A 15,748-nucleotide genomic window follows, 5' to 3' on the forward strand; every position below is an offset into this window, starting at 1 on the left:
CGGGCGATGGGACGTCCCTAAAATCACCTGTTTAAGCCGTGAGTGTTTAAACCCCCGTTCTGACCTGAGATCAGATTCTAATTAAGAACGTCTTCTACCATCCTGACGGTTTTCTGAAAAAGCCGTGTTTTCTGTGTCAGTCTTTCTTCGATTTTTCAAAAAAATAGCAGACCCATACAAGCTCGTAGCGCGCCGCTCGTAGCGCGCCACTCGGTGGCGTGCTACGAGCTTGTAGGGGTCTGCTATTTTTCAATAGCTAAAGCGTGACATGATGCTAACACCATTATCGATATGTGCAAGACATTCAGCCCACCTAACATTACATCTGCTATGGTCTAGTGATGTTGGATGTAGTGCGTGTATCCTTTTTTACCCCCACAATGTCAGTGTCTGATGTCAGTGCACGTTGATCTCCATTATGTGCACTTGACTCCATAATTATAACTGTATGTGCATTTGATGGGAGGCCCCCAAGGTAAGACGGAGGTTCCACGTCCTCCCGCTGGGGGCTCCTCAGCGGTGACAACTGACAGCAATGTGTGTGTGTGTGTGTGTGTGTGTGTGTGTGTGTGTGTGTGTGTGCGTGTGTGTGTGTGTGTGTGTGTGTCTGTGTGTGGGGAGGAATCACCTAACTGGGTTACAAACAGCGGTGGAAAAAGTACTCAAGTGTTTTATCTAAGTAAAGGTGGAAATACTCCGTTATGAGTAAAAGTCCGGAATTGGATTTAAAAGTGTACTTGAGTAAAAGGTATTGGCTTCAAAATGTGCGTCAAAAGTGCCAAAAGTAAAAGTACTCATTTTGCAGAATGTCTCATTTCAAGTTTTCAAGTATTTTTTGAAAATAGCAGATCAGGGCTCACAAATTAAAAACTACAACAACAAAAAGTAACTCGTAGCTACAGTTTTCAACTAAATGTAGTGGAGGTAAAAGCACAATATTTGGATCTGAGATGTAGTGGAGTAGAAGTAAAAGTATTAGACATTTGGAAACACTCAAAGTACAAATACCTCAGAATTACAGTATACTTAAAGGAGAATTCCATACTAAAAGGCTTTCTTACCTTTCTTTGTAGTTGTTACGTCCCCACCAAAGAGGTCCAGGTGTTATTTTGTGCAAAAGCTCATTATTCCCCTACCATAAGCCCTAAATGAATTGCATTGAATTGAATGGGAATTGAATGGGGCTATGGGGTGTTGAGCTAATTTGCTTATTTCCATTGCTCAAAATTATTATTTTTTTGTATATGTCCTCTCTTCATAATGTAAATAATATCCCAAGTGGCACACTTTACTACTTATTTCGATGGAAATAAGCAAATTAGCACAAGACCCCATAGCCCCATTCAATTCCCATTCAATTCAATGCAATTCATTGAGGGCTTATGGTAGGGGGAAAAGCCAATAAGGAGTTTTTGCACAAAAAAGACACCTGGACCTCTTTGAATGGGGACGTAACGACTACAAAGAAAGGTAAGAAAGGTAAAAAAAAAAAAAAAAAAAAAAAAAGGATTCTATCATGGAATTCTCCTTTAAGTCAATAAATATACTTGAGTTACTTTCCACCACGGGTTTAAAGGTAGAGTCAGTGATTTCACTTAATTCAAATATCACTTATTTTTTTGTTTTGTTGTGATAATCCTCTCTACTATAGAGTGTGCTGACCATATAAGGACGAGTTCCTCCCTGTCCCCAGTTAACCCCTGGGGGTCAAAAAACCTTAGGTTTCGTTTTTGTTCTCTATCCTGATTGGATGAAAGTTTGTGTCCCAAGGCAAAAACGAAACCTAAGGGATTATGACTGAAATCACTGACACCCCCTTTAAAAAAAAAGAAAAGGGGGTAAAAAGTAAAGTAACACAAATGGATGGAAAGGTTTAACGGTTGTGATGAAAGTGTCTGATGCCATGTCCTCCGTGTCCTTGCAGCGTCCAGCTACCAGAGGATGTTCACCAGACGGAACCAGAACCAGAACCAGAACCCGCACCAGCACAAACACAGCAGTCTGTACAGCATCAACAACTTCCGGCTGAGGCCCGACGACACCGCCGCCGGCCCCCACGGTCGCCTCCACCAGCGCAACCGCGTACGGAGGCGGACCGCGCACAAGCTAAAGAGACAGTGATTGGCTGCGGCGAGTGCCGTGCCGTGCCGCCCGGGCCTTCTCCTCGACAAACATGCCATGTCGGGACCACACACACACACTGGTGGAACGGACGGACCCCAGGGGGGGGGACACACACCCCTCCTGCTTCCATATGGGGGGGGGGGGGGGGGGGGGAACTCCTCCTCCGTTGTGACGGTGGATGGGAATCTGAACGAGATTTTTTTTTTTTTTTTTTTTTTGGTCAAAGACGTTCGTTTTTCGAAGAAAAAAAAAAGGATATTGTCATAAATGGACACTGTATTTTTTATAACAATGGGAAGTAAAGGAAAACGCATACCGTCAGCTGGCTACTGGAAAAGAGAAAACACTTCACTACTTCTGGAGAAGAAGATTTACTTCTTAACCGAAACAACTCGTGCATGGAACAAACATATGGACTGGAAAACAGCTTCACACGTGACTGTGCTCTTCAAAAAACAAACAAACAAAAAGAAAGAAACAAAACCAAAGAATCACCCAAGTGTTCCTTATGACCGGAAACCACCTTTTATTTTATGAAATGATAGCGCTTAGGTTATGGCAAGATTTATGATGCATAGCAGTTTGACCCGGACTTGTATACATAATATCTCTACGTCAAAGCTCTCGGCTTTGAGTATTAAATAATAAATAGTTCTGTTAGAAACAAACCTATACTGGGTTTCTCAGAACACCAGTAGAGGCAACCGGTGATATTAATGCCTCACTCAATGTTTACAATTTACTAGACTGATATATCACATGCATTACACACGTAGGTAAACCTTTATACCGCATGTTCAGTCTTCCATTCATCAAACCTCAAAGATGACTTTTGATGGGGGTTTTTTTTTACAATCACATTCCAGATTATTAAGAGATATAATAAGAAGCCAGGCCGGGAAATGTCCAATGCGATTTTATATATATATATATTTTGAACTGCTAGCGACCTCCCTCTTTGAACAAACTGTGTCATCTGTGTTGGCCATCCGCGGATCGAGGACAGCGCTCCACGTCGCCATAAATATTTATGATACATAGATTTATACAGAGTGAATATATATACAAAAACAAATGTTCTAATGCATTCTATTGTATAGTCGTGGGGGGGGGGGGGGGGGGGGGGGGGGGGGCGGGGCGGGGGAAAGAACCACAGATGTGTACCGAGGCACAGTCATATAGTCAAACAACCGTTCTTTTAAAAGCAGAAGAAGGGAGGTGTGTCGACTCAAGTCGTGTTGTAATCTCTCTCTGTGGTGTTTTGATTCTCTACTACGGTTTCAGCGCAAATCTTCCCTGCCTTTGTTTGTTTACATCCACTACTACATTTATCGCTTTCACTTGTCCCCACACACACACACACCGATATTAGTGTCGAGTAGTTTTAGTGATACTAGTCTGTCGTCTCTGCTTCCACCTTTTCTGTTTGTCTTGGGTCAAGGTATTATCTTTCACCGAAGAGAATGTATTTTGTGACACACTTTAAAGAAACAAAAGAAAGAAAGAAGACAAAAAAAAAGGAGACACTTGAACGTAATAATGCCTGTTTTGTTTAACCGGAGATGCGTGTAATTTATTTTCGAGCTGCTTTTTCGTGCTTTTTCTCGTGGCTTTTGGTCCTGGAACCTCCTTCCTTCGACCATGCCCTATAGTCTCTCAAGCCGGATAACTATTCCACAATGTTCCTAAATGTTATAATACCAGCGGTTCTCCGACCTTTTTTTTTTAAATTTCAAGAACGCTGAGAGTGTTCACATTTTGTACACTCTCAGAGTTGAATACAGACCTGTTAAAGGTCTATGTAAATCCCTGGACTCCCACGTTGAGGAGAACCAACTTGCTACATAGATGTCTCGAGAAACTATAGGAAAGAAGCCAGAGAGTCACAATGAGTTTAATGCAAAGCGGATGAAAGTGACTCTTTACCCGGACCTTTACTGTGGACAAACACAGCCTTTCTGCAACGTTATACAAAAGGACAAGAATGGACCAAAGACACACACCCCCCGTCAGCTGCAATAGCCTTTGTTTTCTAACTTTTACCAAAAAAACACATTGTACAGATATTAATACGGATGGAAATGTGCATTCTCCAGCATTTTGCTCCTTTTTTTTGGTGGGGAAAGAAAAATGTCTGACGTATGTTTTGTTTTGTCTGAGAGTGTGTGATCGTGTGATCGTGTGTGATTGTGTGTGTGTGTGTGTGTGTGTGTGTGTGTGTGTGTGTGTGTGTGTGTGTGTTTCAGCATTAGCGTGCACATAATATCATTTTATATTTATAGTATAATAACATTTTTATTTTTATTTTACAATGTGAATGTCTGGGCTGTTTGTGAATTAAGTTGAATTGAGATGAAGCTGCTTGACCTTGCTCCCAATCACCAAGAGAAATAAAAGAATAAAGTATGCATTTGTTTTCATTGTGTTTAAACCGCTATTAATGTGTTATTTTGTCCAGTCTGGGGTAGAGTATATGTTAACACAATTCATTACACGGCTTGGTTGGATACTTGATTCTGATTGGTCAATCGCTGAATAGAGGGTATGCGCGTGACATCATCATAAAAATATAAAAGCCAAAAGAACCAACCTTTTTTTATCTGCTTTCTCTTCAAACAACATGTCCAGTGGTGAAGATTAACTAAGTGTGTGCACTTAGTAATTAAGTGCTGTACTTGTACAAGTACAATTCTTGGTTGAGGTAGCCTATATCAGTGATACTCAACCTCAGGCCCGCGGGCCACATCAGGCCCGCGGGACCATTATGACTGGCCCACCAATGAAAATCTAAAAAAAAAAGAAGAAAAAAAAATCTGGAAAATTAAATAAAAATAAATAAATCTGAATGAAGTTATCTTTAATTACATTATTATAAGTAATACTATTAGAGTTGTACTATTACTCGAACGAAAATAAAAGCTTGGGGGGGGGGGGGGGAGATGCAATGCAAATGAAAGACATATACTGTGTATCCCTATTCTTTGACATAATTTTATAGCTAAACGGACAGAATTCTATTTTATTTGAATGATGAAACCCAGCTGCCATTAATAGTTGGAAATTGCGGAAATGGAAATTGCGGAAATTGCGGAAATTGTAATTGCGGAAATTGTAATTGTGGAAATTGCGGAAATTGTGGAAATGGAAATTGCGGAAATTGCGGAAATGCGGAAATTGAAATTGTGGAAATTGCGGAAATGGTAATTGCGGAAATTGCGGAAATGGTGGAAATGGAAATTGCGGAAATGGAAATTGAGGAAATTGCGGAAATGGTAATTGCGGAAATTGCGGAAATTGCGGAAATTGCTCTTCACTTACAGCTATCTATTTTCAGGTAGATTGTTTTATTTTACTCAGTCAGCCATATCACTACTCATTTTTTTTTCATGAAAAAGGTCATAGCTGGGTAATCTATTTTCAGGCAAATGTGTTTATTGTATTTTATTTTACTCAGCCATAACAATTTATGTTCTGTTAACCAACTTGCTGGCTGGCAGGCAGGCAGGCAGACAGCTACTCATAGACTCATTTACATATTGTGTGCATGCACATTGTACTTTGATACATTTTGCGAAAATAAAGCAATTGAAAGAGAGAAGTTATCAAGTATCATTAATGTCGTAATTTCATCTACTGGCCCCTGGCCCCTTGCCATTTTTGTAATGTGGCCCACAGGTAAATCTATTTGAGTATCCCTGGCCTATATACACTGACTTTCTTATGCCTACGTTAAACCGCGGGGCAAATACTGTACTTTTCCTAAACTACGATTAGCTCACAGCTATAGTTACTAGCTCATATTGTGCCGTTTGGCAAGCTTGTAGATTAGCTTTTTTACTGACAGTTAAAATATTTGAAAAGAAGAATAAAGAAATATATCAGTATTGGTACATGGCACTGCAAGTATATATTTTGATGCCAATACTTTTGTACCTTTACTGAAGTATTGGATCATACAGGCCTTTCACTAGTAGGCCTATACATTTTTTTTGTTATATTGTGATCTTTCTACTTTTACTCAAGTAAAGATTCTGAGAACTTCTTCCGCCACTGCACACTATTTCCCAGTCCTTGTTGCACTGCAAACATATTCCAAAGCAAAAATTGGATGCATGCAATACCCCTCTGTCTACAGCAGGCTGTGCTATTGGACTAGGCAATATCCCTCAAGATGGTGTTCTGACTGTTCTCTCAATGTACGGCATGGAGAGACAAAGTCCTAGACCTACCTACTTGTATAATTTGCAAATCTTGTTGTTACGCCCCTTTTGGATAGATAGATCAGATGATATCGTCGCTGTCGGGTGGAAATCTTGTATGTAATAATAATATTGTATGAGTTATTGACACTCCCCCCCGTTGCAGACAGACAGACAGACAGACAGACAGACAGACAGACAGACAGACAGACAGACAGACAGACAGACAGACAGACAGACAGACAGACAGACAGACAGACAGACAGTGAGACAGATAGACAGACATGTACACACAATAGTAAACGAGTGAAATAAACCAACTTACAATGTGATATCAGAGTGAAAACTGCTTAAATATTGATTTATTAAATAAGGGGCACGGTGGCACAGTTGGTAGTGCTGTCGCCTCACAGCTAGAAGGTCCTGGGTTCGATTCCCGCTCGGGGCACTGTGGGTGCTGGCGGCGTGTTTCCTCCTCCGCGTCATCAGTGCCCATACCCGAAGGCGGGGTTGGCGAAAGGGCCTTTCTGTGTGGAGTTTGCATGTTCTCCCCGTGTCCCCTAGGGTAGGTACCCTCACAAAAACATGCAGTAATCCTGGTCTCTAAACTGCCTCCCCCTGGCCAGCCAGGGCGCCTGGTGGAGGGGAAAGGAACTGGTTGGAATAACGTGTTCCTTCCACGCGCTACGTCCAACCAGGGAAACTCCCCCCTGTCAGGTGTAAAGGAGCAACTTGGACACTCAGGCATGAAGGGAGCATGAGTTAAGTCCGTTGCTCTCCCCAGGTTGGCGGAGGGTGTGTAGAGCCCAGGATCACAGTAGATGATTGGCACAGGGGTGAAAAATGGGTTACAAAATTGTGGGGGAAAAAATATTGATTGATTGATTGATTGATTGAAATATGTATTAACAGTTTTCAGAATTACAATTCAAGCACAACTCAATACAAATACTGTTAACTGTGAGTGGACGATTCAATTCATCAAAACATTTAGAGACGTACACATAATATACAGTTCTATAAAGCCAAAGAGCAGAACGGGAATTCATCATAAAGGAGGGAAAAAGGGAAAAGAAACATATAGCCTGGAGGATTGCGGAGGATTTTTTTCCAAAAATTCAAAAAATTGCGGAGCAAATTGCGGAGTGTTGCGGAGGATTGTGGAGGATTTTTCTCCAAAAATTCAAAAAATTGCGGAGCAAATTGCGGAGTCTTGCGGAGGATTGTGGAGGATTTTTCTCCAAAAATTAAAAAGAACGATGGGCAATAACCCATCGTTTTTTTCATTTTTTGAGGATTAGCCCATGGTCCAAAATGATGAGAAACGAGGCTAACTTTTTTTTCCAAAATTTCAAAAAACATGGGCTATATCCTCTGCAATCCTCCGCAACACTCCGCAATTTGCTCCGCAACACTCCGCAATTTGCTCCGCAATCCTCCGCAACATTCCGCAATTTGATAATTTTTCTCATCCTCCGCAACACTTTTTAAAAATTTAAAAACCGATGGGCTATAACCAATCGGTTTTTTTTTTGTTTAATCCTGAAAAATGATGTTAAACGGCATGCTATAGTATGCCGTACGATATGGGCACGATATGGGCCCATGGTCCAAAATGATGAGAAACGAGGCTAACTTTTTTTTTCAAATTTAAAAAAAACATGGGCTATAACCCATCGTTTTTGTCAAATTGCGGAATTGCGGAAATTGCGGAAATTGCAGAAATGGAAATTGCAGAAATTGCGGAAATTGCGGATTTTTTTTCTCATTTTTTCATTTTTTTCAAATCTTCAAAAATGATGAAAAACTGCGCGCTATAGTATGCCGTACGATATGGGCTATAGCCCACGGTCCAAAATGATGAGAAACGAGGCTAACTTTTTTTTTTTTAAATGCAAAAAACATGGGCTATAACCCATCGTTTTTGTCATTTCGTAATTTTTTTCAAATCTTCAAAAATGATGAAAAACGGCGCGCTATAGTATGCCGTACGATATGGGCTATAGCCCACGGTCCAAAATGATGAGAAACGAGGCTAACTTTTTTTTTCAAAATTTCAAAAAAAATGGGCTATAACCCATCGTTTTTGTCATTTCGTCATTTTTTTCAAATCTTCAAAAATGATGAAAAACGGCGCGCTATAGTATGCCGTACGATATGGGCTATAGCCCACGGTCCAAAATGATGAGAAACGAGGCTAACTTTTTTTTTCAAAATTTCAAAAAACATGGGCTATAACCCATCGTTTTTGTCATTTCGTAATTTTTTTCAAATCTTCAAAAATGATGAAAAACGGCGCGCTATAGTATGCCGTACGATATGGGCTATAGCCCATGGTCCAAAATGATGAGAAACGAGGCTAACTTTTTTTTTTTTAATTTAAAAAAACATGGGCTGTAACCCATCGTTTTTGTCATTTCGTATTTTTTTTCAAATCTTCAAAAATGATGAAAAATGGCGCGCTATAGTATGCCGTACGATATGGGCTATAGCCCACGGTCCAAAATGATGAGAAACGAGGCTCACTTTTTTTTTCAAAATTTCAAAAAACATGGGCTATAACCCATCGTTTTTGTCATTTCGTCATTTTTTTCAAATCTTCAAAAATGATGAAAAATGGCGCGCTATAGTATGCCGTACGATATGGGCTATAGCCCACGGTCCAAAATGATGAGAAACGAGGCTAACTTATTTTTTCAAAATTTCAAAAAACATGGGCTATAACCCATCGTTTTTGTCATTTCGTAATTTTTTTCAAATCTTCAAAAATGATGAAAAACGGCGCGCTATAGTATGCCGTACGATATGGGCTATAGCCCACGGTCCAAAATGATGAGAAACGAGGCTAACTTTTTTTTTCAAAATTTCAAAAAACATGGGCTATAACCCATCGTTTTTGTCATTTCGTCATTTTTTCAAATCTTCAAAAATGATGAAAAACGGCGCGCTATAGTATGCCGTACGATATGGGCTATAACCCATGGTCCAAAATGATGAGAAACGAGGCTAACTTTTTTTTCCAAAATTTCTAAAAACATGGGCTATAACCCATCGTTTTTGTCATTTCGTCATTTTTTTCAAATCTTCAAAAATGATGAAAAACTGTGCGCTATAGTATGCCGTACGATATGGGCTATAGCCCACGGTCCAAAATGATGAGAAACGAGGCTAACTTTTTTTTTCAAAATTTCAAAAAACATGGGCTATAACCCATCGTTTTTGTCATTTCGTATTTTTTTTCAAATCTTCAAAAATGATGAAAAACGGCGCGCTATAGTATGCCGTACGATATGGGCTATAGCCCACGGTCCAAAATGATGAAAAACGAGGCTAACTTTTTTTTTCAAAATTTCAAAAAACATGGGCTATAACCCATCGTTTTTGTCATTTCGTAATTTTTTTCAAATCTTCAAAAATGATGAAAAACGGCGCGCTATAGTATGCCGTACGATATGGGCTATAGCCCACGGTCCAAAATGATGAGAAACGAGGCTAACTTTCTTTTTTCAAAATTTCAAAAAACATGGGCTATAACCCATCGTTTTTGTCATTTCGTCATTTTTTTCAAATCTTCAAAAATGATGAAAAACGGCGCGCTATAGTATGCCGTACGATATGGGCTATAGCCCATGGTCCAAAATGATGAGAAACGAGGCTAACTTTTTTTTCCAAAATTTCAAAAAACATGGGCTATAACCCATCGTTTTTGTCATTTCGTCATTTTTTTCAAATCTTCAAAAATGATGAAAAACGGCGCGCTATAGTATGCCGTACGATATGGGCTATAGCCCACGGTCAAAAATGATGAGAAACGAGGCTAACTTTTTTTTTCAAAGTTTCAAAAAACATGGGATATAACCCATCGTTTTTGTCATTTCGTATTTTTTTTTCAAATCTTCAAAAATGATGAAAAACGGCGCGCTATAGTATGCCGTACGATATGGGCTATAGCCCACGGTCCAAAATGATGAGAAACGAGGCTAACTTTTTTTTTCAAAATTTAAAAAAACATGGGCTATAACCCATCGTTTTTGTCATTTCGTCATTTTTTTCAAATCTTCAAAAATGATGAAAAACGGCGCGCTATAGTATGCCGTACGATATGGGCTATAGCCCACGGTCCAAAATGATGAGAAACGAGGCTAACTTTTTTTTTCAAAATTTCAAAAAACATGGGCTATAACCCATCGTTTTTGTCATTTCGTATTTTTTTTCAAATCTTCAAAAATTATGAAAAACGGCGCGCTATAGTATGCCGTACGATATGGGCTATAGCCCACGGTCCAAAATGATGAGAAACGAGGCTAACTTTTTTTTTCAAAATTTCAAAAAACATGGGATATAACCCATCGTTTTTGTCATTTCGTAATTTTTTTCAAATCTTCAAAAATGATGAAAAACGGCGCGCTATAGTATGCCGTACGATATGGGCTATAGCCCACGGTCCAAAATGATGAGAAACGAGGCTAACTTTTTTTTTCAAAATTTCAAAAAACATGGGCTATAACCCATCGTTTTTGTCATTTCGTAATTTTTTTCAAATCTTCAAAAATGATGAAAAACTGCGCGCTATAGTATGCCGTGCGATATGGGCTATAGCCCACGGTCCAAAATGATGAGAAACGAGGCTAACTTTTTTTTTCAAAATTTCAAAAAACATGGGCTATAACCCATCGTTTTTGTCATTTCGTCATTTTTTCAAATCTTCAAAAATGATGAAAAACGGTGCGCTATAGTATGCCGTACGATATGGGCTATAGCCCATGGTCCAAAATGATGAGAAACGAGGCTAACTTTTTTTTCCAAAATTTCAAAAAACATGGGCTATAACCCATCGTTTTTGTCATTTCGTCATTTTTTTCAAATCTTCAAAAATGATGAAAAACTGCGCGCTATAGTATGCCGTACGATATGGGCTATAGCCCACGGTCCAAAATGATGAGAAACGAGGCTAACTTTTTTTTTCAAAATTTCAAAAAACATGGGCTATAACCCATCGTTTTTGTCATTTCGTATTTTTTTTCAAATCTTCAAAAATGATGAAAAACGGCGCGCTATAGTATGCCGTACGATATGGGCTATAGCCCACGGTCCAAAATGATGAGAAACGAGGCTAACTATTTTTTTCAAAATTTCAAAAAACATGGGCTATAACCCATCGTTTTTGTCATTTTTTCATTTTTTTCAAATCTTCAAAAATGATGAAAAACTGCGCGCTATAGTATGCCGTGCGATATGGGCTATAGCCCACGGTCCAAAATGATGAGAAACGAGGCTAACTTTTTTTTTCAAAATTTCAAAAAACATGGGCTATAACCCATCGTTTTTGTCATTTTTTCATTTTTTTCAAATCTTCAAAAATGATGAAAAACGGTGCGCTATAGTATGCCGTACGATATGGGCTATAGCCCATGGTCCAAAATGATGAGAAACGAGGCTAACTTTTTTTTCCAAAATTTCAAAAAACATGGGCTATAACCCATCGTTTTTGTCATTTCGTCATTTTTTTCAAATCTTCAAAAATGATGAAAAACTGCGCGCTATAGTATGCCGTACGATATGGGCTATAGCCCACGGTCCAAAATGATGAGAAACGAGGCTAACTTTTTTTTTCAAAATTTCAAAAAACATGGGCTATAACCCATCGTTTTTGTCATTTCGTAATTTTTTTCAAATCTTCAAAAATGATGAAAAACGGCGCGCTATAGTATGCCGTACGATATGGGCTATAGCCCACGGTCCAAAATGATGAGAAACGAGGCTAACTTTTTTTTTCAAAATTTCAAAAAACATGGGCTATAACCCATCGTTTTTGTCATTTCGTAATTTTTTTCAAATCTTCAAAAATGATGAAAAACGGCGCGCTATAGTATGCGTGCCGTACGATATGGGCTATAGCCCATGGTCCAAAATGATGAGAAACGAGGCTAACTTTTTTTTCCAAAATTTCAAAAAACATGGGCTATAACCCATCGTTTTTGTCATTTCGTATTTTTTTTCAAATCTTCAAAAATGATGAAAAACGGCGCGCTATAGTATGCCGTACGATATGGGCTATAGCCCACGGTCCAAAATGATGAGAAACGAGGCTAACTATTTTTTTCAAAATTTCAAAAAACATGGGCTATAACCCATCGTTTTTGTCATTTTTTCATTTTTTTCAAATCTTCAAAAATGATGAAAAACTGCGCGCTATAGTATGCCGTGCGATATGGGCTATAGCCCACGGTCCAAAATGATGAGAAACGAGGCTAACTTTTTTTTTCAAAATTTCAAAAAACATGGGCTATAACCCATCGTTTTTGTCATTTTTTCATTTTTTTCAAATCTTCAAAAATGATGAAAAACGGTGCGCTATAGTATGCCGTACGATATGGGCTATAGCCCATGGTCCAAAATGATGAGAAACGAGGCTAACTTTTTTTTCCAAAATTTCAAAAAACATGGGCTATAACCCATCGTTTTTGTCATTTCGTCATTTTTTTCAAATCTTCAAAAATGATGAAAAACTGCGCGCTATAGTATGCCGTACGATATGGGCTATAGCCCACGGTCCAAAATGATGAGAAACGAGGCTAACTTTTTTTTTCAAAATTTCAAAAAACATGGGCTATAACCCATCGTTTTTGTCATTTCGTAATTTTTTTCAAATCTTCAAAAATGATGAAAAACGGCGCGCTATAGTATGCCGTACGATATGGGCTATAGCCCACGGTCCAAAATGATGAGAAACGAGGCTAACTTTTTTTTTCAAAATTTCAAAAAACATGGGCTATAACCCATCGTTTTTGTCATTTCGTAATTTTTTTCAAATCTTCAAAAATGATGAAAAACGGCGCGCTATAGTATGCCGTACGATATGGGCTATAGCCCACGGTCCAAAATGATGAGAAACGAGGCTAACTTTTTTTTCCAAAATTTCAAAAAACATGGGCTATAACCCATCGTTTTTGTCATTTCGTCATTTTTTTCAAATCTTCAAAAATGATGAAAAACTGCGCGCTATAGTATGCCGTACGATATGGGCTATAGCCCACGGTCCAAAATGATGAGAAACGAGGCTAACTTTTTTTTTCAAAATTTCAAAAAACATGGGCTATAACCCATCGTTTTTGTCATTTCGTAATTTTTTTCAAATCTTCAAAAATGATGAAAAACGGCGCGCTATAGTATGCCGTACGATATGGGCTATAGCCCACGGTCCAAAATGATGAGAAACGAGGCTAACTTTTTTTTTCAAAATTTCAAAAAACATGGGCTATAACCCATCGTTTTTGTCATTTCGTATTTTTTTTCAAATCTTCAAAAATGATGAAAAACGGCGCGCTATAGTATGCCGTACGATATGGGCTATAGCCCACGGTCCAAAATGATGAGAAACGAGGCTAACTATTTTTTTCAAAATTTCAAAAAACATGGGCTATAACCCATCGTTTTTGTCATTTTTTCATTTTTTTCAAATCTTCAAAAATGATGAAAAACTGCGCGCTATAGTATGCCGTGCGATATGGGCTATAGCCCACGGTCCAAAATGATGAGAAACGAGGCTAACTTTTTTTTTCAAAATTTCAAAAAACATGGGCTATAACCCATCGTTTTTGTCATTTCGTCATTTTTTTCAAATCTTCAAAAATGATGAAAAACTGCGCGCTATAGTATGCCGTACGATATGGGCTATAGCCCACGGTCCAAAATGATGAGAAACGAGGCTAACTTTTTTTTTCAAAATTTCAAAAAACATGGGCTATAACCCATCGTTTTTGTCATTTCGTAATTTTTTTCAAATCTTCAAAAATGATGAAAAACGGCGCGCTATAGTATGCCGTACGATATGGGCTATAGCCCACGGTCCAAAATGATGAGAAACGAGGCTAACTTTTTTTTTTCAAAATTTCAAAAAACATGGGCTATAACCCATCGTTTTTGTCATTTCGTAATTTTTTTCAAATCTTCAAAAATGATGAAAAACGGCGCGCTATAGTATGCGTGCCGTACGATATGGGCTATAGCCCATGGTCCAAAATGATGAGAAACGAGGCTAACTTTTTTTTCCAAAATTTCAAAAAACATGGGCTATAACCCATCGTTTTTGTCATTTCGTATTTTTTTTCAAATCTTCAAAAATGATGAAAAACGGCGCGCTATAGTATGCCGTACGATATGGGCTATAGCCCACGGTCCAAAATGATGAGAAACGAGGCTAACTATTTTTTTCAAAATTTCAAAAAACATGGGCTATAACCCATCGTTTTTGTCATTTTTTCATTTTTTTCAAATCTTCAAAAATGATGAAAAACTGCGCGCTATAGTATGCCGTGCGATATGGGCTATAGCCCACGGTCCAAAATGATGAGAAACGAGGCTAACTTTTTTTTTCAAAATTTCAAAAAACATGGGCTATAACCCATCGTTTTTGTCATTTTTTCATTTTTTTCAAATCTTCAAAAATGATGAAAAACGGTGCGCTATAGTATGCCGTACGATATGGGCTATAGCCCATGGTCCAAAATGATGAGAAACGAGGCTAACTTTTTTTTCCAAAATTTCAAAAAACATGGGCTATAACCCATCGTTTTTGTCATTTCGTCATTTTTTTCAAATCTTCAAAAATGATGAAAAACTGCGCGCTATAGTATGCCGTACGATATGGGCTATAGCCCACGGTCCAAAATGATGAGAAACGAGGCTAACTTTTTTTTTCAAAATTTCAAAAAACATGGGCTATAACCCATCGTTTTTGTCATTTCGTAATTTTTTTCAAATCTTCAAAAATGATGAAAAACGGCGCGCTATAGTATGCCGTACGATATGGGCTATAGCCCACGGTCCAAAATGATGAGAAACGAGGCTAACTTTTTTTTTCAAAATTTCAAAAAACATGGGCTATAACCCATCGTTTTTGTCATTTCGTAATTTTTTTCAAATCTTCAAAAATGATGAAAAACGGCGCGCTATAGTATGCCGTACGATATGGGCTATAGCCCACGGTCCAAAATGATGAGAAACGAGGCTAACTTTTTTTTCCAAAATTTCAAAAAACATGGGCTATAACCCATCGTTTTTGTCATTTCGTCATTTTTTTCAAATCTTCAAAAATGATGAAAAACTGCGCGCTATAGTATGCCGTACGATATGGGCTATAGCCCACGGTCCAAAATGATGAGAAACGAGGCTAACTTTTTTTTTCAAAATTTCAAAAAACATGGGCTATAACCCATCGTTTTTGTCATTTCGTAATTTTTTTCAAATCTTCAAAAATGATGAAAAACGGCGCGCTATAGTATGCCGTACGATATGGGCTATAGCCCACGGTCCAAAATGATGAGAAACGAGGCTAACTTTTTTTTTCAAAATTTCAAAAAACATGGGCTATAACCCATCGTTTTTGTCATTTCGTATTTTTTTTCAAATCTTCAAAAATGATG

The 15,748-nt window shown here is 38.3% G+C and overlaps 1 protein-coding gene across 1 annotated transcript in view; it reads left to right on the forward strand.

Annotated features, from left to right (window-relative positions):
* The window catches only part of LOC308312299 (versican core protein-like), a gene marked incomplete at its 5' end in the record, with an annotated part of 7,067 nt that extends 4,857 nt beyond the window's left edge, over nucleotides 1–2,210 (forward strand). The window contains 2 exons of the mRNA XM_080794664.1: nucleotides 1–38; nucleotides 1,925–2,210. The exon at nucleotides 1–38 is cut by the window's left edge and continues 145 nt beyond it. Of these exons, the coding sequence (XP_080650790.1) occupies nucleotides 1–38; nucleotides 1,925–2,121 (235 nt within the window). The remainder of the gene's footprint in view (nucleotides 39–1,924) is intronic.
* Nucleotides 2,211–15,748: the final 13,538 nt, after the last annotated feature.

This window comes from Protomyctophum bolini, assembly GCF_963924005.1.
Source record: "Protomyctophum bolini genome assembly, contig: SCAFFOLD_507, whole genome shotgun sequence".
Lineage (NCBI taxonomy): Eukaryota > Metazoa > Chordata > Actinopteri > Myctophiformes > Myctophidae > Protomyctophum > Protomyctophum bolini.